General features: G+C 49.9%; 7 protein-coding genes across 7 annotated transcripts in view; 5 read left to right on the plus strand and 2 right to left on the minus strand.

Moving 5' to 3' along the window:
- Positions 1-748, plus strand: part of ASPVEDRAFT_718946 (uncharacterized protein) — a 1,581-nt gene extending 833 nt beyond the window's left edge. Inside the window, exon 2 of the mRNA XM_040816142.1 lies at positions 43-748. Within this exon, the coding sequence (XP_040668990.1) occupies positions 43-516 (474 nt within the window). The 3' untranslated portion in view covers positions 517-748. The remainder of the gene's footprint in view (positions 1-42) is intronic.
- Positions 749-979: 231 nt separating this feature from the next.
- ASPVEDRAFT_53712 (putative RNA helicase-like splicing factor (HRH1)) lies at positions 980-4,684 on the plus strand (the record flags this gene model as incomplete). Its single annotated transcript, XM_040814823.1, has 1 exon — positions 980-4,684. One exon carries the CDS (start codon positions 980-982, stop codon positions 4,682-4,684), a length of 3,705 nt encoding a protein of 1,234 aa, XP_040668991.1.
- Positions 4,685-6,635: 1,951 nt separating this feature from the next.
- Positions 6,636-8,297, plus strand: ASPVEDRAFT_718732 (C2H2-type zinc finger protein). Its single transcript, XM_040816140.1, has 3 exons — positions 6,636-7,094; positions 7,152-7,598; positions 7,656-8,297. The coding sequence occupies exons 1-3, from the start codon at positions 6,944-6,946 to the stop codon at positions 7,997-7,999; spliced, it is 942 nt and encodes a 313-aa protein (XP_040668992.1). The 5' UTR covers positions 6,636-6,943; the 3' UTR covers positions 8,000-8,297.
- Positions 8,298-9,462: 1,165 nt separating this feature from the next.
- On the minus strand, positions 9,463-13,263 carry rom2 (putative Rho guanyl nucleotide exchange factor (Rom2); the record flags this gene model as incomplete). The annotated part of the gene is made up of 4 exons (XM_040807121.1): positions 9,463-9,549; positions 9,600-10,031; positions 10,085-10,515; positions 10,599-13,263. The coding sequence occupies 4 exons, from the start codon at positions 13,261-13,263 to the stop codon at positions 9,463-9,465; spliced, it is 3,615 nt and encodes a 1,204-aa protein (XP_040668993.1).
- An 879-nt stretch (positions 13,264-14,142) lies between these two features.
- ASPVEDRAFT_42740 (V-type proton ATPase proteolipid subunit) lies at positions 14,143-15,366 on the plus strand. Its single transcript, XM_040812656.1, has 8 exons — positions 14,143-14,209; positions 14,280-14,297; positions 14,357-14,369; positions 14,423-14,505; positions 14,573-14,679; positions 14,740-14,824; positions 14,877-14,962; positions 15,010-15,366. Exons 1-8 carry the CDS (start codon positions 14,162-14,164, stop codon positions 15,050-15,052), a joined length of 483 nt encoding a protein of 160 aa, XP_040668994.1. The 5' UTR covers positions 14,143-14,161; the 3' UTR covers positions 15,053-15,366.
- Positions 15,367-15,699: 333 nt separating this feature from the next.
- Positions 15,700-17,070, plus strand: ASPVEDRAFT_134077 (cAMP-dependent protein kinase; the record flags this gene model as incomplete). The annotated part of the gene is made up of 4 exons (XM_040807091.1): positions 15,700-15,952; positions 16,011-16,103; positions 16,171-16,295; positions 16,351-17,070. The coding sequence occupies 4 exons, from the start codon at positions 15,700-15,702 to the stop codon at positions 17,068-17,070; spliced, it is 1,191 nt and encodes a 396-aa protein (XP_040668995.1).
- A 1,596-nt stretch (positions 17,071-18,666) lies between these two features.
- Positions 18,667-20,079, minus strand: ASPVEDRAFT_720309 (glycosyltransferase family 32 protein). Its single transcript, XM_040816150.1, has 2 exons — positions 18,882-20,079; positions 18,667-18,824 (listed from the first exon to the last, which is right to left on the minus strand). Exons 1-2 carry the CDS (start codon positions 19,945-19,947, stop codon positions 18,796-18,798), a joined length of 1,095 nt encoding a protein of 364 aa, XP_040668996.1. The 5' UTR covers positions 19,948-20,079; the 3' UTR covers positions 18,667-18,795.
- Between the last annotated feature and the right edge of the window lie 1,954 nt (positions 20,080-22,033).

Below are 22,033 nucleotides of genomic sequence, written 5' to 3' on the forward strand. Positions count from 1 at the left end.
ACGCCTCCACCAGAGACCACGCCATGCGAGACCGACACAGAGACTCCTCCTCCCACTACGGAGACGCCTCCACCAGAGACCACGCCATGCGAGACTGATACAGACACTCCGCCCCCTACTACAGAGACTCCTCCGCCTGAGACTACCCCCTGTGAAACTGAGACTCCCCCTCCTGGTACCGAGACTCCCCCTCCTGGCACCGAGACTCCCCCTCCTGGCACCGAGACTCCTCCTCCTGGCACCGAGACTCCTCCTCCTGGCACCGAGACTCCCCCCCCTGGCACTGAGAACCCTCCTCCAGAACAGACTTCTACTTCCCCTGCTCCGACTGGTACTTGGACTACCTCGGTCACTCCCCCAGAGACGACTCCTGAAGTTCCCACTGGGACATCGCCTGAGCAACCCGGTACTACCAGCCCCTCCGCACCGGAATTTACTGGTGCCGCTACCGTTAATAGATTCGAGTCTCCACTAGCCGGATTTATGGCTCTTGGTGCCATTGTCTTGGTCCTTTAAGTGATGGAAGCTGGTGTGTGAGTACGGAGTAGTGAGGTGGATGGCAGACGAAGCTAGGATTTCATCTAATGTTTACTATTAATTCACATAAGTATATTTATTAGTTAGTCTAGTCTGGATTCTGTGAAGGCTCGTTCAGATCTTTCTAATGTAACGTCATGATACTAAAAACCAGCCATGACTATCTGAATATAAAAATTAACTTTCAACGTATAGTATAGGAATGTGGCTGAGGCGGCCTGCTTATCTTATCGGTGGCGCGACACCAACCCAAACACGCCACAACGATTTTCCGCGCAGCTTTATTATCGGAACTTTCATCCTTCAACTTCCACCAACTAGTCCATCTTCATATCGCATCGAGTCGACTCAAGCCGAGGGGTGTCTTGTACACTCTCTCACATAATACTACCTGCAAACACATATCCTCATAATAAATTCTCCTTCACGATCATCCTCCAAAATGGACGACCTCCAGTCCCTCGAACACCTCTCCCTCATCTCGCGCATAACAAACGAACTCCAAAACCACCTTGGTGTAAGCGACAAAGTCCTCGCCGAGTTTGTCGTCGACCAACACCTAAAATGCGCGTCGTTCGCCGAATTTAAGAGTATGCTCGAGGGCATGGGCGCTGAGTTCCCGATGAGTTTGATGGAGAGTGTGGATCGGTTGGTTCTTACGATGCACCCGAGCTATAAAAATCGGAACAAGGATAAATCGCATGAAGATGGAGACGGTGCGGGAGCGGGAGATGATATGGATGCGTTGAATGCGTTGGAGAAGAAGGCACGGGTTTTCAAGGGGTTAGCTGTGCCGGATCGCGATGGGGGTTGGGCAGAGGAGGAGTATACGGAAGCTAATGGGAATGGTGCTGAAGAGGGGGATGCGAAGGATAGTGCGATGGATGATACATTTGCGATGTTGGAGGGGTTGGCGGGGAAGGCAAGGACGAAAACGACGACCGAGTCAAGGCCGAATATTGATAATGAGAAAAGGAAGCGGAGTCGGAGCCCGGAACATGATGATTATAGTCGGCGAAGGCGAAAAGACAGATATCGGTCGAGGTCGAGATCACGCAGCCCGGTCTACAATAAGAGGGATGAGGATGGAGTTGATGAGTTTGGCCGGTCGAAGGGAAGGTATAGCTCCCGAGACGATGAATACCGCAATGGTCGGAGCGAGCGGCGGGGTCGGCGACGCGATGACGATGATTACTTCCGCAAAGCGCCGCCTGCTGAGCTGGATGACCAGCCCGTTCTGTACAAGGTCTACGATGGGCGAGTTACGGGTGTGAAGGACTTTGGCGCGTTTGTAAATCTACCAGGGGTCAAGGGAAAGGTCGATGGACTGGTGCATGTTTCTGCAATGCAGGAGGGTGTGCGGGTCAACCACCCCTCTGATTTGGTCTCTCGCGGTAAGCCTGTCAAGGTCAAAGTGATCAGTATACAAGGTTCACGCATAGGCCTGTCCATGAAGGAGGTGGACCAGGAAACTGGGCGAGACCTCATTCCTCAGAAGCGCCTTGCATCCGGAGCTAATATGGAACGGCTGGATGGCATGCCGTCAAACGATAGATACGGCAACCTTAGCTCAGATGTTCCTATCATCGAGGAGGACGGCGGTAGGCCGATGAAAAACCGAAAACGCTTGACATCGCCAGAGCGGTGGGAAATAAAGCAGCTCATCGCGTCCGGAGCTGTCTCGGCAGCTGATTATCCTGATATTGACGAAGAGTACCACGCAACCCTGACCGGAGAGGGCACTTTCGAAGAAGAAGAGGATATCGACATTGAGGTTAAGGATGAAGAACCTCCTTTCCTGGCAGGCCAGACGAAGATGTCGCTAGAATTGTCCCCGATTCGGGTTGTCAAGGCTCCAGATGGATCTATGAATCGCTCAGCAATGGCGGGAACAAATTTGGCTAAAGAGCGGAGAGACCTCAGACAACAGGAGGCCCAAGACAAAGCAGCAGAACGAGCAGCGGATGTGGACCTCAATGCACAGTGGCAAGATCCCATGGCTAATGAGCGGCAATTTGCGGCGGATCTTCGCTCAACCCAGCAAGCCACTACGGATGAAGCTGTCCCAGAATGGAAGAGAGTTACCATGGGCAAGAACCAGTCATTTGGAAAACGAACGAATATGTCGATCAAGCAGCAGCGCGAGAGTTTGCCTGTGTTCAAGTTCCGCCAGCAGCTGCTGGAGGCCGTAGCCGAGAACCAGTTGATGATTGTTGTCGGTGACACAGGATCTGGAAAGACTACGCAAGTGACGCAGTACCTGGCCGAGGGCGGCTGGGCTAACAATGGAATTATTGGTTGTACACAACCTCGCCGTGTCGCCGCAATGTCAGTTGCTAAGCGTGTGGCCGAGGAGGTGGGCTGCAAACTTGGAGCAGAGGTTGGGTATACCATTCGTTTCGAAGATTGCACCAGCCCAGACACCAAGATCAAGTACATGACGGATGGCATGTTACAGAGAGAGGTCTTGTTGGATCCGGATCTAAAAAAATATTCAGTGATCATGCTTGACGAGGCCCACGAGCGCACAATCGCAACAGATGTTCTTTTTGGACTGCTGAAGAAAACGCTAAAGCGGAGACCAGACTTGAGGCTTATCGTCACTTCTGCGACATTGGATGCAGATAAATTCTCAGAGTACTTCTACGGCTGCCCTATCTTCTCGATTCCTGGACGAACATATCCTGTGGAGATCATGTACTCGAAAGAACCCGAGTCAGACTATCTGGATGCAGCTCTTATCACTGTCATGCAGATTCATCTGACTGAGCCCCCCGGTGACATGCTTCTGTTTTTGACAGGCCAAGAAGAGATTGACACGGCGTGTGAGATACTGTATGAGCGAATGAAAGCTTTAGGGCCAAGTGTTCCAGAGTTGGTTATCCTTCCTGTCTACTCTGCGCTACCTAGTGAAATGCAGAGTAGAATCTTCGACCCTGCCCCTTCCGGCGGCCGGAAGGTTGTTATTGCGACGAACATTGCCGAAACCTCGATCACGATTGACAATATTTACTATGTTATTGATCCAGGTTTTGTGAAGCAAAACGCCTATGACCCTAAGCTTGGTATGGATTCCCTAGTCGTGACGCCTATCTCACAAGCACAGGCCAAGCAACGTGCTGGTCGTGCTGGAAGAACCGGCCCTGGAAAATGTTTCCGATTATACACCGAAGCCGCATATCAATCAGAGATGTTACCAACTACAATCCCTGAAATTCAACGACAAAATCTTTCGCATACTATCCTCATGCTCAAAGCCATGGGCATTAACGACCTACTACATTTCGACTTCATGGACCCCCCTCCAACGAACACCATGCTTACTGCCCTCGAAGAACTCTATGCATTGTCAGCGCTCGACGACGAAGGCCTTCTGACCCGTCTAGGTCGCAAAATGGCCGATTTCCCAATGGAACCTGCCCTTGCTAAGGTCCTAATCGCCTCAGTAGACCTTGGGTGTTCTGAAGAACTTCTCAGCATCGTCGCCATGCTCTCTATCCAGTCAGTTTTCTACCGCCCCAAAGAAAAACAACAACAAGCGGACCAGAAGAAAGCCAAGTTCCATGACCCGCACGGCGACCACCTAACGCTACTGAACGTATACAATGCCTGGAAAAAATCCAATTTCAACAATGCCTGGTGCTTTGAGAATTTCATTCAAGCCCGGCAGATCCGCCGTGCGCAAGACGTCCGTCAGCAACTGCTAGGCATCATGCAACGCTACCACCACAAGATCGTCTCATGCGGTCGCAACACAACGAAGGTCCGTCAAGCGCTCTGCACGGGGTTCTTCCGAAATGCAGCCCGCAAGGACCCCACTGAGGGCTACAAGACACTCGTCGAGGGCACGCCTGTCTATATGCATCCTAGCTCTGCGATGTTTGGCAAGCCCGCTGAGCACGTCATCTACCACACACTCGTCCTCACGACGAAGGAGTACATGCACTGCACGACCGGGATCGAGCCGAAGTGGCTTGTCGAGGCGGCGCCGACATTCTTCAAGGTCGCGCCAACGGACCGACTGTCGAAGAGGAAGAAGGCCGAGCGGATTCAGCCGCTGCATAATCGGTTTGCGGGCGAGGATGATTGGCGGCTGTCTGCGCAGAAAAGACAGGGTCGTGGTGGTGGTGGTGGGACTTGGGGATAGAACTCCTGTCCGTCGCTGTCGGACAACTACTAGTTCTCGGCTGTCATGCCATGTCAGACCCATTTATGCTCCGCTATGTATACCCACTTAGATATCTAGAAGAAATTGTATAATAGGTATTCGTTATATCTACGATATTTTACGCTATGAGCCCGCTGTATGATACCATATAGTAGTTCTGAAGTACTACGGCCCGATAAACTCCTTCGTATCGGCGATAGCATGAACCGGCGATAGGAATAGGCTGGTGGGTTGGATTGTCGTTTTATCGGCGATAGCGAAGATGCCCACAAGTTGGAAAAAGCCCCGAAACGATCCACTGATAAGAGCCCCGTTTCCCAACCGGCCAACAACGTTGAAACGAGGAAATCACATAATAATCCACGTGGAACGCATGGTGTCGGGCAGCGGAGCAGCCACGCGAGCGATATTGTTGAACAAGAGTCTCGACTCTCGACTCCCTCGTATATTCTCTGGTTGCTCGAGCATGGCTATAAGGTTTTTGGAAGTACGTAGTATCGATTACTTAAAGAAGGCGCGTCATGGCAGCGATGTCGGTTCGGTGGCGCCCGACGGGACTCTGGGGGAGCCTGCTCAGCCTGGGGGTAAACGTCGGCATTCCCAATCGGGAGAACATTAGCCGCTGGTTGGACTTCCCAAAGGGAGAAAAGTCGTCGGGGAGGGGTCCGGTTCCGACAAAGCAACTGAAAGTGGCAAGTCGTGTCTTTGGCCCCGGGGCACGCAGCCACGCACTCTTAGCTTCGCCGTAGCTTCTGACAAGAACTCTAAGTCTGTAACCTGACGAAAGGAAACGTGCCAAGTCGGATTCTGGCCGTAGGATTCTCGCTATTTGCCGAGCTCCGCGCTCGTCAATCAATCAACGCCCGCGAATACCGCGGGTTGAAAGAAAGATATCGCCTGCAGATTCGCAATTGTATCGTGCTATGATGATGATGCTGGCTGGGCTGGGCTGGGAGCGAGCGCATGGGCAGCTGCAGGGCTGCCAGGTCCGCAGCTGGCTGACAAGCCTGACAGTCGCGCCTTCCCATGACACGATCCACATATTCCACAGTGGGGAAGCCAGATGTTGGCCGATCAGTCACTTATCAAGTTAACCGGTCCTTCGCCTTTCGATAACGCGAGTGGTGCTAAACGGCTAAGCGGGCCAGCTGCGTCTGCGAATATACATTTCGGAGAGAACAACGGTCCCAGCCTCTTGCTGTCTGGGGCCGGCCCCCAATGAGGAGAACCACAGGAGAAAGATCGTAAACCATCAGCCCTCGCCACCCTAATAACCTTGTTTCATCCTTTGATCTTGTCCAGGGGAGCAAACACCGTTTGCGGTATCACGATCGAGCAGACACGGTTGGGACCCATCTTCGGAATCATGGTTGGTGTGGGCACGAGTCATGGCACGGATAATGTAATCCCTGGCTGGGGCGAGAAGCGGCCGGGGAATTGGTTATGGACGTTATTCGACGGTGCAATTTCCATAATTCCATTTGTAGGATCCTTGGAAAGGAACGAGGGAAAGAGGGCGCGCGGCGCGCAGGTAACTAGGTGCGGCAGTTCTCCGGCTCGGAAAAGCCCCCGCGCTGTTGCTGCTGCCGGAGCTGCCGCTGCCGCTGGAGCTGCCCTCTAGAGCGCTGGCGCTCCTAGCAATTTCTCGTAGAGGTATGAGGCTGGTGCTGGATCAACCAAGCTCACGAAGCCTTAGCTTATGGCCCTCTCTCCCAGCCGGGACCGACCTCTGGAACGGTCATTTCCGGGCCAAACTAGAAATCCGGGGATGGGCGCTTGGATCGTTTCTCGGGTCTGATCAGCGCCGGGGAGTTGGGTCCGGTGATGGGGTTCAGTCGGGTCTGCCAGATAACTGTTAGTCAGGCAGTCGGTATTAATATTCGTCTGGACGCTGGAGGGGGAGGGGACTGACAGAGAGGGGAGAGCGCAGTTAGTTATAACGGATCAAGTCCGACAGGCGAGAGACTCCGTGCTAGTTATACGCCGGCGATTTGGAGAAATCACAGCGTCTGGACCTGCCCTGCTCTGCTATCATCGTCGAGTGTGGGGTTCACCGGCGTTTTCTCCTCTTCCTGATTCCTGAGTCCCATTCCTCAGCTGTCCCTATATGCTATTTCTACTAGTCCACTGCTCTCCCTGCGTTGGAGTTCTTGCTCATCCCCCAATCCTGTTCAACGTTTTCACTTCTACTCCAAGTGGAGCGATCTTCCGCTACTCCAAGTCTCGACTTCGACAACGATGTCCTTGATGCTATCCCAGCCGCCGTCTACTCACAGCCCTCCCGCTCAGAGCGCGCGGCGCCTGAGCGTGGGTGCAAAGACGAGAACATGCGTCCACTGCGGCCGCAGCTTTCGACGCACCGAACATCTCGAGCGTCACGTTCGCACCCGTGAGTCACATTTACCTCCTGGAATATCCTCAATCATTTACTGATGGTAATTACCAGACACAAAGGAGAAGCCGTATACCTGCTTCTGCGGCGCGGCGTTTTCCCGTCGCGATCTCCTCAAGAGACATATGGGGATCACCGGCCATGAAGACAGCAACCCACCGAATGCGAAGAATACTTCTCCCAAATCCCAGCACAGAACAGACCACGACACAAAGCAGCGAATTCGTCGAGCATCGACAACTGTGCGGCCACGCCGTACTTCCTCAATCCAGGACCCCGCTCAACAGGATACCGTCCCACCATCGCCTGAGGATGCCGAAGTTCCCCAATGGCCGATGCACCAGGGCACCTACATGAAACAACAAGATAACGGCCTACTCGATTCTACGATAAACGAAGCTACGCATGACCCAGAGATCCTTGAAGCAGCCCAACTCTTACTCCCGAATGGTATCCCCCATAGTTTTGCAAACCACCCGAGCTATTCGACTGCACAGTCTAGTATGTCTCGTTCAATCTTTTCTTCTTTCCTAGCCTACGACTAACAAAATAAACCAGCTCCAACAACAACATACTACCCCGAAGAAACGCACCATTTCGAAGATTTCACGAACTTCTTAGATTCGATCGGATTACCCGTTGACTGGCCTCCCGGCAGTAGCGAAGCCAACAGCAATCACAACAACCAACTTCCCACAGAGGTCGCAGAGCCAGGTCTCCACCCATTATTCCGTGAGCGCGAGCGAGAACGATCACGAGGAAACTCCCCTTTCCGATCATGGCTCCCCGGCGTAACCCCGGGGGATCACCAGAGCTACGGGATGCTTTCAGACTACGGAAACTTCCACCATTACTATCACCCTCCAGAAGACATTGCGCGGGTCGTGGTGCCTAATTTTTGACTTGATTCGTTCTGTACTTAGAATTCGTCTTAATGCAGAGAAAGAACAGAACTTCCTTCTTTCTTCGTACTTACTTGCCTTGCGTCTGTTAGCGTTCCGTCACTCCCTCGTTCTGGAATTACTACCGTGCGCTTCTGATATACACATGGATGATAACGTCAAGGTGTTCCACCTGTCCAATCGCCCCATTTAACATGAGGCGTCACGATTGGACCCTGTTTAGTTTTCTTGACAGTCTTAGTAAGTTTGTAGAAATGCGTCAAAGATGAAAATTGCTCTCTATGATTCGACTTCAATCATAACTTAAGGTTACGACTGCATTCCATAGTTCCTCCAATCATACAGTCTCTTTCCTCCTCTCTCCAACTTCACCATCTGGATATAGTATCCAAAATCGACTCCCACCCTATCTACTTTAGCAGACAAGCCGCCGCGGCGGTCCGGATTCTCACCGTCCCAGCTATGAGCTAGGTATGTATACTCGGGGTAATCTCCTCGCACAACCTCCACTAAACTAGATAAAGCTACCCCCAAAGACGAAAGACAGCTAAGACTAAGCCTCTAAATTAGTGCTTATCCTACTCCGTACAAGATCCATGGCAACAAGCTTGTTAGCAGCTCGAACTTTGCTTTCAGGGGATGGGCTTACATTGACTTGCACCAGCGCATGTTGTTACCTCCGAGACCAGACCGCAATAACCTGTAAATGTGGTCCGGCTATCGAGGCTAAGAGGGTGCAGAGGATGGTGGTATTGGAAGGTATACCTACGTAATCTCTCCGAAAGCATTCTATACTAGATAGGACCAGATATCCCCCAGGGGGGGATCTTTGGTGTTACACCTTTACACAGCGCCCATTTCTTTTCACTCCGCGCTCTTTTAAACAAGGAGCTGCCTCTATTCACGGTCGTATATACACGTATAGACTACGGAATTCGCCACCTGAAACAATTAGATGCACCGGGCAGATGACCAAGCCAGTCGATTCAGAGGAATGGCCGGGGTTAGAGCCAGCTTCCCCTGCAGCTAACTATACGTAATCGCTATGGGCGCGAATGGCAGGTTAAACAGGCGTGATACACAATTCCCGCGCGGATCAAGGGGATGGACAAAGAAACAGGAGCAGAAACACGAATGCAAAAATCGAGTCGAATGTCGAATTGGGCAAGAAACACAGTAGCAAGAGGGGCCACTGAGAGGTAGCAGATAAGAAAAGAACATATGGTATTTGCGCTTCATTGTACACAGCAGGAAATAAATGGCCAATTGGAGATCAAAGTTGATCTGATACGGACCAAATAAACATCGAGGTATTAGAAAATCTTTGAGACAGCTCAAAAAGGAAGCAAAGAGAAAGAAAGAGGATGAGCGGAAGACCAAGAAAAAAGGAGAAGCTCCGTGAGGCGAGCAGAAGGAACCCCGTTCTAAAAGCTGTCAAAAGCAGACGCTATTTCTGTATGGAACTAATGTTGTGGCAGCGGCTTGTGCTTCCAGAAATCCAAGCTAGCCACAACATCTTCGCCAGTATCGTCTTCATAGGCGTAAAGAATCTGAACCGATTAGTGACCAACCGGAGTAAATAAGGGGAATTTGGTCATACCTCTCGTGTAGAAGAATGCAGCATGCGGATATTCTTTCCAGTCATTATATGGATCAGTTCGCTTGTGTCGATATGCCTGAACTCTATGAAGTTCGGTTCAAAAGCCAATATGTAAGGGAATGAAAGTGCAAATGCGTTGGGATTACCCTCCCATGAGATCTTCCAGTCTGCACGCGCGCGCCAGCCATTGCGGTTGACGAAGAATGAGAAGTCGCTATAGTTCAAGAGGAATTCTCCATTCATTCGTTCAATATGGATGGGCTTCACGTTCTCCTTGCGTGCAACGAAGTCTAAGGAGGTATCCGCTTGGTCCAAAAGGGACTGCGTTTCAGTTGTTTCCAGACTGACAACTTCGAAGCCACGAGCACAACCAACACAAAGCGTTGATCGTAGGTAATGAATTGACGAAGATTCGGCAGGAATGTAGAACTCCTGATATTAAATTAGACCAAGAACCATGATATTAAACTGGATGTTACACGAACCTTGAAGGGTTTCAAAGTGTCCTGTCCACTCTGGAACATCTTGCTGACGGTAGATTTCTTTTTGCCCTTTGCCAGATTGTCCATCGGCTCGTATACCTTAATAGTGGTTGATAATGCCGATGTCTTGACCGAACACACCAAGTGACGTCCGAGGCCAATCCCGGATTTGAAGAAGTTTGCATGGCCTTGGATCTTCTTTGGTCTCTTGGCTACTGAGTTCTGCCCTTCACCGACGTCAAGAGCATCCATGGGGTAAGAGTATAGTGTCTTATTTGCCAAAACCAAAAGCAATTGATACTCCTCCAGGGTGTCAATTTGGGTCACTTGACTGACATCTAGGACTCTTCTTGGCCGCGCAGATTTGTCTCTTGGGTTCCGGTCAGACACATATATGCCGCTGTCTGTGCCATATACAAGTTTCCGGCCGCCATCTTGAACACCAAGTTAGTTTATATTCCAATGGGGTATAAATAAAAAAAACAAAAAAAAAAAAAAGAAAAAGAAAAATACATACCGATTGGAACAAGGCAGTTAACCCTGTTCACTGCATTGAAGAATTTTTCACAAATGATATTCTTGTTGTAGAAGTTACTATTGCGCTCTCGAAGCTTTGTTTGCTGCTCATCCACCAGCTCTAAGAACTTCTTCCGTTGTTGTGATGAGGACGCATAGAGTGTCTGCTCGTATCCGCCTTTACCAAGATGTCTGAAAGTTATCGGAAGCGTGTCCTTTGCGGCCGCTGGGGCTGCGGCGGCCCTGTTTGCGAGTAGACCAGATGACGGCCTCTTCGAAATGCCGGGTTTGGGAATAACTTCATCCATTTGTGGGATAACTAGGAGTTCGAGAGGGATAGGTTTCCTGTAGACTCGGTATTCTTCGCGTTTGTTCACGACCTTGATTCTTACCAGAAGAACAGCATGATCGAAGAGATATACCGTGACTTCCGATGTATCAGTGGGCGTTTTCTTGAACGCCATTTTCGTCAACATTTGTCGATTTTCCTCAGTTAGCTTCAAATCGACATAGTCGCCGGGGCCGAACTTCAGAGAAGAGTTGAGCGACACCAAGTTGAAATGGTTCTCGGCTCTTCCACTTTCGGCGTTGACGCGTGACAAGAAGTCCTTGATGATTTTGATAGCATTTGGAATGTCTTCCTTATCCGCACTACCTTCCTTGGTATTCTTCCCGACCTGCTCTAGCAGAAGAGGGTATCTCGCGAGACGAGTGGTCGGTTTGGTGAGATAACCGTTCAGTTCCAATTTCCGAGACTCTTTGAGACGTTCAGTCTCCTCAACAAACTTCGCAAACCCTGGATTGGACGATTTTTCTTTCTCAAACTCATATCTGCCGTACAATTGGTTTGCACCATATTTGATGAACGGGTCGAAACGTGGCACATGTTGCAAGAAGATGTCTCCGACTGTTTTCACGACATGACTTTCCTTTTGTCTTCCGTTGAGCGCCTCAGAGAGGGCGCCATTGACTTTTAACACATCCAAACAATTGCCAAACACGGTTCGAATGAATTTTTCCCTTCTGTGTTCGGGTATTGGCGAATTGGCGGCAGAGCGTAGTGGTCTCATCCAGAAATCTCGCAGGTATTCCAGGTCCTTAACGAAGTCTCTTTCCGTGTACATGATTTCGAAAATGATTTCCTGACGTTTCTTTTCCTTGTCATCGACGGTGTCCGAGACCTCCTTCGGCACCATGTTAATCCACAGTTTCTGGTTATCGTCACCGTCATCATCGCCGTGAAGACTACTCTTAGAAGCAGAACTCCGCAAGACCGGGAGCGGGTTCATATTAAGCCTCGCTTGTTGCTCGAGTCGCCTCGGGCAAGCAATTGAATAGCATAGGCTCTCGCGGTTACATGTTGGCGAATAACATTCCGTTAATAGAGTGAAAACGCCGTTGACTTCAGAGCTCGGCGCCTCTTCACCGAGTGTCTCTTTGAACTGGTATATTTCACCAGGGGCGTCTCGAAGACGGTGGTCATAGGTGACATCGTGGAAGAGTTTCTGCGCATCCAATGCACGTCCAAGGAGAAGAGACAGGTTTCGATCGGTAGTCTTAATGATCCCACCGATAGCATCAACCGCATCAGCACCCGAAAAGGCATTCTGATACGACAGGCCGTTCTTTTGCCTCTCGCTAAGCGCAATGTGCTCACGAAATGCATCCGCTACTCGCGAAAGAAGCGCCGGGTTTACAGAAAACTGCTTGCTGCGACGCGAGTTGTTTGAGACAAGAGTCGTGGTTGTTTGAACGCTCGGCTTGTGTGTAAGGTTACTTTGCATGCTCATGGTTCGATCAGGCACAGCAGTAGATGCCATAGAAAATGTTCGTGCTGGTGCCGGTGCCGGTGCCGGTGGTGGCCCGTCACTTGGCAGGCGAGACCCTCCGTTGACGTACTCAGAGAAGTCTGTTGGCTCTTGGGGAATGGGCGGCTGGGAAGGGCCGGACGGCTGTCGCCTATTTGGAATAACTCGCCCAGTTCTTGTGGTATGAGTCGGCTCACGATCGACGGAGTAGGAGGTCAGAGACATAGCGCGTTCGTTTCCGTGCCTTTCCGGCACCACTCGTCCTTGGGCAGTCATCGGGGTAGCCGGGTTATACGGTTGCTGGCGAAAAGCGGTTGCGGAAGTATGATTGAAGCTATTCGCTGGGGGCTGATGAGTGGGAGGACCTCCCATCCTTGCCATTGACCTTGACCTGTAGGCATCCGAATTCAAAGCTGGATGGGGAACCGCTCGGTTATACCCCTTTGGATCTTGGTAAGGGGGACCCGGAGCTTGTCTTGAATCCAAGCGCTGAGGTTGAGGGTATGCAAAACGTCCGGGATATGGTCGAGGAGCGCCCTGGGCGGATTGCGAAGTCATGGTCGCTGCTTGCCCGGGGTATGCCTGGTAGTACCCATTTGGTTGACTCGGTGGGTATCCATTCTGCATTTGGCGTTGTGGTGGCGGAGGAGCCCTCTGCATTTGCGGGCGTGGAACCTGCGAAGACATGGTATGAGCCCGGTCTTGGGAGAACTGGGGCGTTTGCGATGTCATGGTTTGCGAGCGCCCGGGCGGCGGTGCTCCGCCAAAAATTTCTGAAAATGCAGCATCACGCTGGACAGATGAGGGATGGCCGTAAGGCCGGTAGTTCCGGCCTTGTTGGCCCCCTATGTCGGCCATATTGTCGGATGTCTCCTCCCTCTTTTTCCTGACTTATCCCTCTAGTTTGGTTGTCGGACAGTACACGCCGAAGGCGACAAAAAGGCGAAAAGCGTGGGAAATCGTAGGAGAAATAGGATTATCGAGTCCGGTCGTAAAAAGCGTACAGTGACGTTTCGGGTTGTCGTTGGATTCGTGGAGATAGCGGAATGGGGAGAAGAGGGGGGTTGACAAACTGTACTCCACAGCAATTAAGTGATAGTCGATCGAAAAGCAATGAAAAGGCAGATGGTAATAAAGACAAGATCAGGAAATTGAGAAGGAAAATGCAGGATACGAATAGTCCTTCAATGATATCTCATGCCTCAAAATGCGAATGGTGGCACCGGGTGGTGAAGTCTAAGGATCGAAGTGAAGTAGGAGCCTTGAGCGCAATGGCAGACCAGTGCCTATGCAGTTCATAACCTCAGCATCCTTCCCTGAAGCGTAGATTGGCCGATCGGGGGATCGAGTCTGGCGAGCGGAAAACCAGACCGGGTCGGCAGAGGCCTTTGCGGGTGAAGGAGGAGCGGTGGTCGTAGAGGGAATCCGTGGTCGTGAATGCCGTGCGTGAAGAAAAGAGAGCACGGGGGTGGAAATGAAGGTCAGTTGTTGGGTCGAGCAGGCACATGTCTGTCAGGCTTAACCCAGACGGGCGAAGGTGGCTATACGGAGTACGGCGGCCCACGCAAGCAACTTGGGTCACCTCTTCTCTCTTGCTGTCGAGAACCCTCGCGCGACACACTCCAGCTGCCCCTTTCATCATTTCTATATATTTCTCCCTCGACATTTGAAGTTCTTTATTTCCGAGGCGGCGCTTCAGCTCCCTCCGTTCTTTTCTACCTCGTCCCCCTTTATCCAAACAGAACAACTCAGCAGCATGGCGGACAGCGAGTATACACCCAAGTTCGCCCCGTTCCTGTCATTTGTAAGTTATTGAATGCATTTCAACTCTGCACTAGAGAATCGTTCATTCTGATCGTTATTGTGAAAAATAGGCGGGAATTGCTTCAGCCGTAAGTGTCCCAGTGTCCCAACTGAGTCGCAACCACCCAAGCTAACAAAGCTGCGATAGATGATCTTCGGATGTACGTTCTCCGGTCCTAGAATATATTCACAATTCAGAGGCTCACTGAAATAGCGGCGGGTGCGGCATATGGCACAGCGAAAGCTGGAATTGGTATTTCTGGTGTGGGAACGTTCAGATCTGACTTGATCATGAAGGTAGGAGTGGTCCATTTTCTATAGCCATAAGCTTGTCGGTACCCTTGTTAATCTCACATCACGATAGTCTTTAATTCCCGTCGTCATGTCCGGTATTATCGCCGTCTACGGTCTCGTTATTGCTGTCCTCATCGCGGGTGACCTTGACCCAAGTTCGGCCATGAGCTTATATGCGTACGTCCTATGCGAAGGGTTATTTATGCGGTAACAGATAAATGCTAACCGCGGGTGAAGAGCATGCATGCATCTTGCATCAGGATTGTCGGTTGGTCTTGCCGGAGTAGCTGCCGGATACACAATCGGGATCGTTGGAGACGCTGTAAGAGCTCACAGTTATTTGCACCAGACTTAGTGTCTAACGACAAGTTTAGGGAGTCCGCGCCTACATGCAGCAATCCAGGGTCTACGTTGGAATGATTCTCATTCTCATTTTCGGTGAAGTCCTTGGGCTATATGGGTTCGTGTGTATCGCACTATTCTCTGTTACCTCACTAACTCTGGCAGATTAATTGTCGGTCTTATTCTTAACTCGAAAAGTTCGGGTTGAGGTGTTGGAGCTTTGCGGCTGGTATCCGATTTATTTGACGGCTTAATCTCCTTCCCCCCATCCATCTATCTCTCCGATTATCACGCTTCTGTTGTATAGAATTCCTGGCTATGACGGCGTTATTGGACACCCCAGGATGAACCCATTCTCGATCTATTAAGTGACTGTTCTGGGTCTCGTCGGTGCAGTTCCTCAAGTACTCTTTTTAACCTCTTTCGGAGGACGAGTTCCTGTACTAGTACATGTATACACGTGTTTTGGACTACAAATACCATCAGGTAGAACCTTTTTTAACATGAGTACTCGATTCCGCATATTGTATTCTCCCTGAGCATCGTGATTCCTGCATCCTTTGTTTTGATAGGGAGTGGCTTTTACATGGTGCTTCTGCCCCGCCAGCGGTAACGTCAGTCTCCGTAGCGCCGCGATCCAAAAATCCTCTTTCATCCCGCAGTGCGGATACCACTCTGTTCTTTGTTCCGCATCGCCCTCGATCTGTTATGTTGGCCCTCGATACCTTTTCTATTGTTCCTGTGTCTCAATAGGTGGACTCGCCGGTCGCTCAATTGCCATCCTACCGTTCACCCTCGCTCGTGCCATCGCCCCGTCCCCACCATTTCTCCGAGACATGATCTCGAGCCATCCCAATGGCTTCAGGAACCGTCGACCCCTCGACACCTAGTGGTGTGCAGGGCTCATCGGCCGCAGCTATTTCCGATCGCCAAAGCCGTGATGAATTTGCCGAAAGTGAAAAGCGTACGGTAGCTTCTACCGGACGACAGACACAGCGACATCCGAACCCTTTCGTCATCACTGAGCGGCCGGAGGAAAAGCAGTTAACTATAGCATCGCGCCAGCTCAGTGTTAGGGACTTCATTCTGTTGAAAACTCTTGGTACCGGTAAGTTCTATCTTCTAATTACAATGTGACGATTTTCTAATGGCGGCATCCTTCGCAGGGACTTTCGCCCGAGTATGGCTGGCGAGATTTCGGGATGAGAAAACGAGTCCGGAGAAGGTGTACGCGCTAAAAATCCTGAGGAAAGCGGATGGTACGAACGACTCGGCGCTATTTCATGACCAGATTCACGGCTAATAGATTGATTTTGTGCTCCACAGTTATCAAACTCAAGCAAGTCGAACATGTTCGCAACGAACGGAGGACACTGGCGGATGTGTCGGGCCACCCATTTATCACGACCTTGGTCGCATCTTTCTCAGACAATCAAAGCCTATATATGCTGGTATGTCTAAAGCTCCCTAAATGTTGCCTTTAACTGTTGGCTGACGTCCCTCGAGCTGGACTACTGTCCCGGTGGTGAGATATTCAGCTATCTACGTCGCGCACGGCGGTTTAATGAAAACACCTCGAAATTTTACGCCGCCGAGATTACCATGACGATCGAGTTTCTCCATGATGCTGAAGGCGTGGTCTATCGCGATCTGAAACCGGAGAATATTCTTCTCGATGCCGATGGGCATATCAAGCTTGTTGATTTCGGATTCGCGAAGCAAATCGGTGACCGCGAAACATATACACTTTGTGGTACTCCAGAGTACCTAGCCCCCGAGGTGATACATAATAGTGGGCACGGCCTTGCCGTAGATTGGTGGGCTTTGGGAATTCTAATATATGAGTTTTTGGTGGGACAACCTCCTTTCTGGGACCAGAATCCAATGCGCATCTACGAACAAATTGTCGAGGGTAGAATACGCTTCCCTCAAACGATGTCACCAGCTGCGCAAAACATAATTTCTTTACTATGCAAGACAATCCCAGCTGAGCGTCTTGGGCACATATCAGGTGGCTCGGCAAGGGTAAGATCGCATCCTTTCTTCTCGGATATCAACTGGGATGATCTTTATTATCGCCGTATCAAAGGCCCGATTATACCCCGTGTCGACCATCCTGCGGATACGGGGAACTTCGAAGAGTACCCTGATCCTGACCTGAAGTCGCAAAGCTTGTATACCGATGAAATGCGATCCAAATATGAAACCTTGTTCAGTGATTTCTAGGCTGGCGCCCAACCGCTGGTTTCGGCGCACTAGCCGTCTATCCAACGCTTGTGAATATTGCGCCAGATGCTCTAAGAATGGTTTACACGAGCTTATATTTCTAGCGGGCTTCGGCCCGGTTCAGATCCCAGAGCATAGAGCAGCTATTATACCTGCCTCGGGCATTCACAAGGGCTCGGGTCCAATACGCTATGTCCGGCTCGGTCCCTCCAATTGTTTATTCGCGTCAGTACTTCTGCCGCTTCATTACCTAATGGTATCTATTCTCACCTATCAGACATTCTATGGACTGGTCGCTGGCTGGGAATTTTCGACGGATTGGTCTACGCCTTGCCTATTTGCCTATTCTTCCATGTTAATTCTTGTCCCTTTTTTGGACATATTTTTCTTCAACTGGTTTCTTGTCTATTATTGCTTCCAGAATATTGGGAATGAGTTACACTTACCCATTCCAACCACCATCTCACAAGAGAAACCAGACGGCCATTATAACGACTATGTTACGCTTCTTGCTTCTTGATTTCAGGTGCTGGCATTTGGCTTTTTTCTTTCTCACGTTTGGGACACCCCAGACGCGCATCTTGGGCGTCCATTTCCAAATTTCCACGATCTACTCATTATCTACTGTCGAAATATTATCCGAATCTCTCAGTTTGTCGGCCACTAATTAGTTGGCTACTACGCTGAGTATATATGTCAATGAATTGTGTACTTTAATTAATACCAGTATCTCGTGGAATATCGAAGTCCATGCATGGTAATTAACCAAAAATTATGAAGTTTTTACGCTTGCTCCCTAAATACAAGTCCTATGAAGTAGATTATAGCAAACCCAATAAATAGGTCTCTTCCGTCCTCTCCCCACCTGTCCTAAATTACCTTCAAACATTCTTGCGCTAGCCACGGGGATTGGGATGGGTTCGATATCCATTGATACTTGGAAATTCTATTAGCCTTAGATACTATCGAGCTAACCCATCTGCAAATAGGCAGGCACGGATCCCATCCCAGTGTGGAGCGTGCCTTCCCTAGCGCTGGCTGGCTAGCCCGGGGTATACAATGAACTGTGACGCCTGTACAAAGGTAATAAAACGATGGTCTACACTGCTGATAGACGAGTAAACCGATGCGTCTATCAGATAACCAATTATCAAATATGATATTACATTCTGTTATGTCTATTTATCATTAAACACCCAAGAATCGAAGAGTACGTATACACGTAAGGCAAATGTGCCAGAAGTATTACCGATGCAGATGCCCACGCCAGAAGCAATGGCTCTCGCAACTCAGTTTCGTACCTCTGAAGGACGAAGTAACTCTGCGTCAACAGACGGAGCCTATGGCCAACAGTAACAAAGAGCAACAGCTAGGTAAGATATCCTGTCCCGTGTGCGGTGGACACTACCGAGCATATCAATGTGCGCTGGTTGTGCTATGTGCGGGAAACCCTGTCCTTTGCATATGAATTTGAGAATTCTGCAGCAGTTTTCGAGGGAGTCTGGATGGGTTAATGCGGTTTCCAACTAGCGATGATCGTCGCGCGATCAAGCAAGAGCATTGGTGGCCTTCGGAGGCTCAACTAAATCATAATTCATGGCGTAGCTGGTTCCGGTATGATGAGCATTTCAGATGCGGTCGTGGGTAATGGTGGTATTCGAGAGTTTACGTGCTTTACCAGTGAAGTGGAAAGACTTATTCCCAGTGGCCTAATACATCGTTTCTCTAAAGTGAGGGATCGGTTTTCCATGTTCCTAACAAAATTATCAGCTTTTATCATTCGCAAATATCAGCTATGAGAGACAACTTACCTTCGAAGTCATGTTCGACAAAGGCCATTGGATCGTCCGTACCCTGAGCATTCATTTGGTTTACACCGGGGCTAAAGCTGGTGATCGGCAAAACCACAACATCACCAACTTTCTGATACTCAACCTGGTTCGTAAAATCCTCGTACGTAAGGTTGTGGGTGGACCCAGGTTCGATGCTGAAATATTCGGGATCATTGAAGTATCGAAAAACGGCGTCAGTCCAGGCTGCTGGGCCTGTGAATTCAACAATGGTTTTGTCCATCTTTCCTTTTTTGAGTATTCCCGCGTTTTTCATACGCAGGGTCTCCTGAGTAATGTATGACACGATATCTATCAAGATTGGATGGCCGGGTTTGGACTGAATGGTCCACTGGCAGAATTGGACTCTGCGCGAGTACCAGTCTGCCCAATCAGGCCGATCAGGATCAGCCTCGATACCGACGACGAAGCCAACAGTTGACAGGTCAAGAGTGCTTGGAAGCCAGTCCAATACAGGTTTTAATGCCGTCGTGTCAATGTCGCTGTAGACGCCACCCCGTGCAAGGAGAACTAGATACCTGAAAAAGTCGGCTTTGAGGACAGCAAGCGGCAACGCATCGAACGCTTCGAGCACCTCAGGGACGGAGCCATAGAGATACTTGATAAGATAGCGAACGGTGTCATCCGGAATAACTTGGTGGACAAAGTTGGGGTTTAAATCAGTCCAGCTCGCCTCTTGTTTTCGGAGGTCACGATCGAACCACACAGAAGCCGGTGTATACTTCCACGTTTGCCAAATGTACGCAGGAAACTTCGTCTCTAGGCTATAAGGGAAGTGGTAACGTAAACGCTCAGCCAAAGAAGCATTAGGTGGTGGTGGCTGCTTCAGCGGCTGCTGTTGAGATCCTGCATCTTGACTCGGCAACTGACTAGACGACTGCTCCTTTGTTTCGTGACTGATGTCTTCAGCAACCGCCTCAGGCGACACGGCCACTGGAGTTTCAGAAGATGAGGGTGAGGGTCGGAGAAATAATATCAATGAAATCAAGACGGCAGCTATAATAAGCGCCTTCCTGAATGTGAGCATTGCTGCAGGGTGGTGAATAAAAATTCCGTCGAAATGAAGGTCTCGGCCAAATCGAGATCCAACTAGTGCTTCCGCGACTCCCGATCGGCAACAAATTCTCGTCTGCCTTTTCAACAGGCAAATTGGAAACCCAGCCAGACTTTATCTTCACCGAATGGCTGTTCGAGAGTCGCACATGTCTGCTTGGAGTTGGTGAAATTTGGAAAACAGGCGCGAGTGTTAACAGTTGTCGGCTCGGTTTTAAGCGCGTCGGATGATGTCAGGCTATTTTTGCTCAAAAACAAGGTGAACAGTCAACCACAAGCGCAATTCAGAACGCAACCGCAGGCCTCCACCGCAATGTGAAGGAATTATGTCGGAATAAAAACTCGAGAAGGTCGCGAGAAATTCGCAAGCACTGTCGTAATGATGGGGAGGGCCAGCGAATACTAAGGTCTTGTGGCGGCAGCGCCGCGTGGAAGCTCCAAGGCTAGGGAACTTCGGATGCTGACAAGACGCCGCTTTATAGACCCTTGGGAATTGGAATTATTGACAGGGAAACTAGACGGGTTTCAGGGGTTGGAAGTGTTTTATACCCTCTGAAATTTGGTGTGCGTCGTTGGGTCCGTAGGTGTAACTCGTCACTGCAACAAGTCAGGATCATCCTGTGAAACACCGTTGGCCATATCCCTGGTAGCCAGGGCACCTGTGGATTTACCTCGGACCATTTCAGACCTTATCAGAACTTCCTTGTAAGATGCGTGGAACAATGTTGTATCTCGGGTGGGCAATTCCGTGGACGTCGCCGTTTCCGGCCGTTCTTTCAGCCCATTTGACCAGCGGGAGCATTGAAGGTTACAGGGCCCACCACAATCTTGACAGTCTAGAACTATGACGAATAACAGGCCTCAGGCACGAGAATGAGTCCACAACGCCTCAGATCAGACATGGTAGAGAGACCTTTGAAGAAGCTTTCGAGCCGCTTTACTGTTTGTCGTTCATGAATTTGCACCTCATGTCGACCTGGAACGAAATCTACATACAACCTATAGTCGGCAGGGGCGTCAGAAAAGCCAAGGAGCGCACGCCTTTCTCTGCCCAATCGCGAGACTGCCCGTTTCGATCCTTGCCAGGAGCCAGGAACAACCCCGCTTGAGGTTGCTTGTAACCTCAGCCGGCGGTTTCGAAGTGGCTAGACTACGCCGCATAGATTAACCTTGGTTGACGATCCCAGTTTGAGAACTCCGAATACAACGGTAACTCATCATCTCGCTTGCTTCTTCCCTGGCTCTAGTCACCAATTGCTTGGTTGGTGATAATGGAATGTCTGATTTTTGACAGGCCCACACTTCAGACAGACATGTCGGCCATGGATCTGCCACAATTTTACAGGAACTTTCAGAAGCCAACGCCGCTGTGTCTAGTACTTGAGGCTACTTGAGGTAGTAATCGCCTTTTGTTCCATTCAACCACAGGCCAAGATATTCTATTTTAATCTATGCAACAAAACACTGGAATCCAAACATCTTCAATCTTGCAACCACCCTCAGATTAGCTCTCAGGTTCTCATCGATATCCAGGCTGACGTGCTTCGCAAGAAGACATTCGGAGGCCGGTTATCATACAACTTTGGCTTTTGGTACTAAGTACTCATCACCGGGCAGTTCTCAATCAAGGAAGACAATAAAATGAATAAGACTGAAGGAAATGCGAAGCGAAAAACATGATTTATTCGAGTCGGCTTATAAACAATGTGGTGCTGACATGCAGGTTCAATCGGAGAAGTAAACACAGGAACTGGAATAATGCACTCTTTAGCAATGCTCGAATGATACTATCGAATACTGAGACATTTAATACGATAGAAAGCGGCCTTTGCGCGAAGCCGAATGATATAGGAAAAAGGAGATGTTACTCAATTTCGCGACGCGATGCTGTCCAAGTCGCGCGAAAAGAAAACAGCCGCCAATCCCTTAGATCTCTGTTCAAACTCAATCACCCACACTTGGCAAATGCCATCTTCCATTCAGCTACAAATATTGTACGAAGGATGATGTCCATTTGTCGGAATTGTCCGGTTGATCAAGGTGTCATGAGAAGCTCTAGT

This window comes from Aspergillus versicolor (assembly GCF_001890125.1).
Source record: "Aspergillus versicolor CBS 583.65 unplaced genomic scaffold ASPVEscaffold_6, whole genome shotgun sequence".
Classification (NCBI taxonomy): domain Eukaryota; kingdom Fungi; phylum Ascomycota; class Eurotiomycetes; order Eurotiales; family Aspergillaceae; genus Aspergillus; species Aspergillus versicolor.